The sequence below is a fragment of the Ovis canadensis genome, chromosome X (assembly GCF_042477335.2).
Source record: "Ovis canadensis isolate MfBH-ARS-UI-01 breed Bighorn chromosome X, ARS-UI_OviCan_v2, whole genome shotgun sequence".
Classification (NCBI taxonomy): Eukaryota; Metazoa; Chordata; class Mammalia; order Artiodactyla; family Bovidae; genus Ovis; species Ovis canadensis.
The window spans coordinates 133970155-133976289 of NC_091727.1; the positions used below are offsets into that span (position 1 = coordinate 133970155).

The window sequence follows — 6135 nt, forward strand, 5'->3', positions numbered from 1 at the left end:
TTGGAATCATGGGGTATGAGGACTTGACCTTCATTTCAACTATTTACCAAGAGGGCAGAAGACAGGGCATTTGTCAGCCCAGTAAAATTCCTTGGAGCTGACTAATTGGGATGGGAGTGGATGTTCTGACAAAGAGGAACATATTGACATGGGGCCTCCTTGTGCTTTGGATACTGAGCCACTCATTGACTATCTGAACACACGAGTGGCCTCTTTCATACCCAGTGTAGTTCGGCTAGGGTCCAGCCTCCACCCCTGCACAAAGGAAATCATGTCCAAGCCCATATCGATCACATCGGGCTATACTGTTTATTTATTTCTCATTGCAATAAGCACATGAAATTAGCCAATAGCCTCTTTGCAACTACACTTCCGTTGGGTCCACAACTTTCCCTAGAAAGAGAATACTCCTAGTGTTTTTCTCCAATATCAACAACAGGAAAGATCTATCAAATTGGATGATAGGATGAAGAAGAGTTGTCTCAGGCTGATTCAGGAATCTGACTTCAGGAATGGCTTCAGTTCCCTTTTCACCAATGTAAAACATAGCCTTGTGGGCAACCTGTTGGGGGAGAACAAACACTGCTGATCCCCGGAAGAAACAGGAAATGACTTTGAAACAGTTTAGAAGTAGGGAAGTAGAAGAAAGGATGGGGCTACCCCTTCCCTATACTGTGTTGATGGTGCTTGAATAGGAAAGACACTAGGCTAAGTGTAGTTAATGAATCTCTGCTGATTATAGAACTTGCTGTCAAGGGACAACCTTTTATTCATGGCTTTCTGACTAGAAGTCATTTATTAAGCTTTCTCCTGCCCCTGCCACCTCCTCAAGAACTGTATTTCATCAGAGTCGATTCTAATGATTAAGTTCTTCCATCAGAATCATTTTAGAACATGAAAGTCGAGGATGGAAGTCACTGTTACAATGACTTGTTTTGGGGGTAATGAGAATGGCCCTGGAGTAAATCTGGCCTAGGAAGAGTTATTCTGCCTCTATAGGCTTCAGAATCATCACTGATAAAATGAGAGATCTGAATTAACTGCTTGTCAATGGCCCTTACATCTCATATATTAAAGGACTCTATCAACTTACATTGGAAACTTTAAGACCATTGTCCTTTGTGAGTCCAGAAAAATCAGCATTGTCAGCAAAAGCATCCTGGATGCCCATCTTCAGAAGGATGCCTCCAAGGTCATATGTGGCAGAAATGGAAAACTTTGGAACAAATAAGTTAACCCACCTGTGGGGAAAAGAAGAGGGAACGTATGGCTATTAGAACACCAAGCTCATGATTCCCTCCCTTTCTGTCTCTTTGGTATGGTCTTGGATTCTGCTCCTTCCCTAGGAATTGGTAACCACTACTATGCAGGTCAACACATGATACCAAAACCTTAGAAGTTATCCCAGATGAAATGCTCTCTGGTTCAGCCCATTTGGGACTGCGGCAATGGAAGTTGGGAGATGTAACTCACTTATAATAAACAACAAACATCTCTAGGGATATTCACAAAAGTTGGGATGTCAATGGCGTGAATGACAATTGGTAGTACCAGGGGAATTTCATGGATTTCCATCTAACACTTCTGGTGCAGTATGGAACATCTATCAATATCTTACCCATTCCCCAAGTTCCAGCTGGACTCTGGGAAAAGTATCATTTTTACTAGCTGGCTGACTTTGTATAGTTCATTTCATTTTTCTAGTCCCAACTTCTTCATTTGAAAAATTCTTATAATATTATCTCCTTTGCTGGTTTGTTGATGAGTTTAGATGAAATAATGTATGTAAAGTACCCAGCAAAGGGATTGGCAAAGAGGATCTCCTCACTATACTTTAGTGGTCATCACACAGCTCTTAAGTGGTTCAGGGTGTTTCTCCTGCCTCTGGGTTTCTTCTGAACTTAGTCTTATGCCCACCCTCCACTTTGCACATCATCTAAGATGTTTACCCCTTCTGCAGTAAGCGGTTCCATTTCTTCAGTATTTTCGATGACATGGCCCCTTCCACCCCCTCCATCTGGCCCTCCTTGGGAAGGACAAAGAGCGCCAGAGCATTCTTGCTGTAGTCCATTTGCAGCACGGTGCAGTTCAGCTCTGTATCCACCAGGTGATAGTATTGATCCACCTGGTGCATCATGGGCACTTGCACTGTTGTGGTCTTGTCCACTAAGAAGCTGGAACCCTCTTCTGTCTTGGATGGATCAAAAGGATTTGCCCACTGGGCTTAAAATACAAAGAGGAGAGAGTTTGTTTTAAACCTGCATTAGCGCCAATGTGAACCTCTCCATCAGTCATCTAATCTAGTAATGAATACCACCGCAGAGGTAGGTAACTTCTGTCAACCAGTTTTAAAAATGAGTAACTGAGGATCAGGGAGAGACAGTGACTTTACATAGTCTCCCAGATAGCTGGTGGCAGAGCCAGGAGTCACACCCAGGGCTATTGGACTCCATGTTCAACAGATGTTCCGTCTGTGTTCAAAATCACTATACTTACACTAAACCCATCAGAGCCACAGTTTCCTCTTCCGTAAAAAGGTATAAGCACATCCAACACACAGGATGAAATGAGACAACAGATCTGTTCTGCCGTTTTATCCGTCTACAAGTGTGTGATTTGTGGCCAAGAATCGTTCACTCTTCCACCAAACATGGCTGACATGTGCTGTAGAACCAGGAGAAATCATTTGGGCACAGCACCTTCAGAAAAGAGTCACATGATTCTTGTTGTTACAAGAACCAGCTTTAGAATCAGACAAACCTGGGTGGGAATACCAGCTCTGAAATTTATTAACCGTGAAGATTAGATGAGACAATGTGTATCAACCACACATGTAGCATGGAGCTTAGTATATAGTGGGTACATAGTACGTGATAGAAGCCTTTATGTAACATGCCCAAGAATGAACAGCAAGTGAGGGTCACAATAAGATTTAAAACTAATTCTGTTTACCTGTCAAGTGCAAGCTTGTCTCACCTCACCAAATCTTTTGGAAACCATGATCCTTTAGCTAAATGTGAGCAGGGTGTTCAAACCATTGTAACTCCTCATCTCTCTGAATATTCCCTCTCCCTAGAGATTCACTTGTTTCATCCACAGAGCTATGTGTCCCTCCGGGAATATCCAAAATTACACACAGCTATATCCAGTGGAACAGGTCTCTGTGGTACGAGAGACACCCACTAATGCCAGTGAGAAGACACCATGAGCTCCCTCCAGTGCCTCATCAAATTATGGAACATTGAACTAGAAATTGACATCTTAGAACCTTACCTTTAAAGCAAAGGTAGTTCACCAGGACTGTGATGGTGTTTGGTTTGAGGTCTTGGATGAGGCCCACAATTTTCCCTTTGGTTTGCCTCTCCACATGACTATTGATCTCCTGCTGGGCTGTAGAAACATTGGAGAAGTCGGTAGAAAAGACTTCAGTCTCATAGAGGTTCTTGACATCATCCAAGAACTTTTCCAGTGGTTTCAGCTGCTTCCCAATGAAAAGGGCATTTCCCATCTGTAATTCCAGCTCCTTCTTTGGAAAATTCAGTGAACAGATCAGGTGCTGGAAGCCCTGCTGAATCTCTGCCATTGGGGTGTCTGTAAGGTTGAATCCCAAGCTTTCCAGGATTTGAGTTTGGGTGCTGGAGCAGGCCCCAAGGGAGAGCATGGCCAGTCCTGCAGAGATGCTCACAGGGGAAAAGAAGATGTTCTGATCTGGAGTCTCCACAGTGACCCTCCGGTACAGGTTGAATGCAAAGTCAGCATTGATAGATGACATCTTATAGAGAGTGGCATTTTGTTGGGGGGAAAGGCAGGAGGTTATTTTGCCTTCACAGCTGTTAGGTGGTGCACAATGAAGCCCAAGTATCAAGAGAACCAGAGAGAAGAACAGTGGCATTTTGGAAGGAAGGTAATCTATAAGAGATGAGGTGAGAAAACCATTGGGGAATCTTAGCTGGATGAAAACTCTGAATCAGAAACATGTAATAATCACGCATCGTGATTAGTAAAACAATAGAAAATATTTAATGGTGTGCTCACCAAGGCCTATGGGGACGCTTTTCTCCCCTGAGAAACTAATGACACATCTAATAGGAGCAGGAAGTAGGTTCCTGGGGCCACAGAAATAGTGGCAAGGATTGTCATTCAGATGTAATAGTGACATATGAAAATTCTGGGAGTAAACTGACTTTATGGAAATTGAATTACTTTTTATTTGAACTAGAGGCAAACTTTTGGAGTGAAAAGAATCTTCAGATAACATTAGCACTCTTCTGCTTACATTATTATTTATATTAATATATAAGAATTTTAGATTTTTTTAATTTTGGCATTATTCTTAAGATAAAATCTATGAGAGATGAGATGAGAGAAAGCTTGTACTTTTCTTTGAATAAAAGACTAAAGGAGGGATTTCCATCGTGGTTCAGTGGTTCGAACTCCGCCCTTCTACTGCAAGGGGCACAGATTTGATCACTGACAAGGGAACTAATATCCTGGGTGCCATGCTGTGTGGCCGGATAAAAAGGGGGGGAAATAATTTTCACAAGAAAAGTATGTTTAGTTGGAATGGAAGGGTGGTAGTTTATGGAGCCATGTACATGATCATGAGCTGAAATTAATACATTCATGCAACATATGGAAAGTATAGGAATATTTCTAAATAACAGGAAAATGAAAGTGTAACCTTTTGCATTTCAGATCTCTGTCACCATCAGTATAATACAGTCATTTCTAAGTTGCAAGACATCTAAACACTATTATTCTTATATTCATTCACGTTATATTTTTATTTATCAGAGCAGCAATCAGAAAATATGATGTAAGATTCTCTGAGCCTGAAAGAGTACAAGACAGAAGAGTAAGGGAGTCAGCTGTGGAATCCAGTGACCATGGACAGGAGTGATATGAAGAAAGAAATAGTCCTCTATTTTCTTCCTGAGTGATTTTGTCCACTTCCAGGAACTAAGCTGCCATAGCACAAAACTACATACTGTATTACAGTGTGCTTCTATATTCTCAGTAATTTGTCCAGCTGCCTACTGCATGTATCCACTAGAATGTTCCACACATACCTCAGTTTCCATTTGGAAATCTGTTTCCTAATGTAAACACATCGTCTCCTTGACCCTCAAGGCTGCTCCATCATCTTCATTCCATATCACTATCTACTGAGGCTCCCATGCCAGAAACCTGGGAGTCATTTTAGGGGTTTCTTCATTCTTCATCCCCCACATCTAATGAGTCATGATGCCCTATGAGTGGTACCTTCTAAATACCTCTTCCCTTCTCTCCCTTTCTACTGCCACTGCCTCAGTTTATGGACTAAACTACCACTATGCCACCTGGGAAGCCTAAACTATTTCACCATATCCTAGCAAGTCACATAGCCTTCAATCTCTCCCAGTCCAACACCCCTGCTTCTACCCCCTCTGTCCAATCTCCATGTTGTCACCAAAGTCCTTTTTCTGAAAAAGTCACAGAGGCTAGTAGGGGGGTCAATTATCAGAGGATCACACTTAGACCTTGACCTCTAGAATTAACAATCTGAAGCTCATGATTATTTGGAATTCTGACTTGCTGACAGAAATGCTCAAAGTTCCAAAAGAGGAAAAAAGTACTTACAGCACATGCCCAAGAAGCCACTTGCATATCTCAGAAAGCAAAATCTTTCCATTTTTATAATGTGCCCTACTCTATTGCAAAAGTAGAGTGTTCTTAGTTACTCATTAACGCCAGGCATTAGCCCTGGGATGATAGTTTCAAAGCTGATGTACAAAACCAAGGCCAAAAAGAACAAAGTGAAAAATGATAAGGATGGAACTTTGAATGATTGCTTTGCTGTCACATCTTCCAACTATAACAAGAGAGGAAAAGGATGGTCAGAGCTGGTAGGGTCTGAGTTTGTGTCTTTTCAGCAGGCAGAATGAGGACCAGAGGCAAAATTGCCAAGAGGCAGCAGGACAGACTGTTTTCCCTATCACGGCTGGGATCAGCAGCCTTTTAAAGGAAAGGTACACACAGGCAGAGACTGGGTAAACCTCTTTAATGGGTGCCGTAGAAGTTATTTACACATTGGCTTGGAGGAGATCATGTCAAAAGTAGCTTCCAACTCCAGATTTCCGATGCTGGACACATCTA

General features: G+C 42.1%; 1 protein-coding gene across 1 annotated transcript; it reads right to left on the reverse strand.

Moving 5' to 3' along the window:
* Positions 1-286: 286 nt before the first annotated feature.
* SERPINA7 (serpin family A member 7) lies at positions 287-5706 on the reverse strand. Its single transcript, XM_070291005.1, has 5 exons — positions 5620-5706; positions 3274-3909; positions 1950-2223; positions 1094-1241; positions 287-562 (listed from the first exon to the last, which is right to left on the reverse strand). The coding sequence occupies exons 1-5, from the start codon at positions 5669-5671 to the stop codon at positions 365-367; spliced, it is 1308 nt and encodes a 435-aa protein (XP_070147106.1). The 5' UTR covers positions 5672-5706; the 3' UTR covers positions 287-364.
* Positions 5707-6135: the final 429 nt, after the last annotated feature.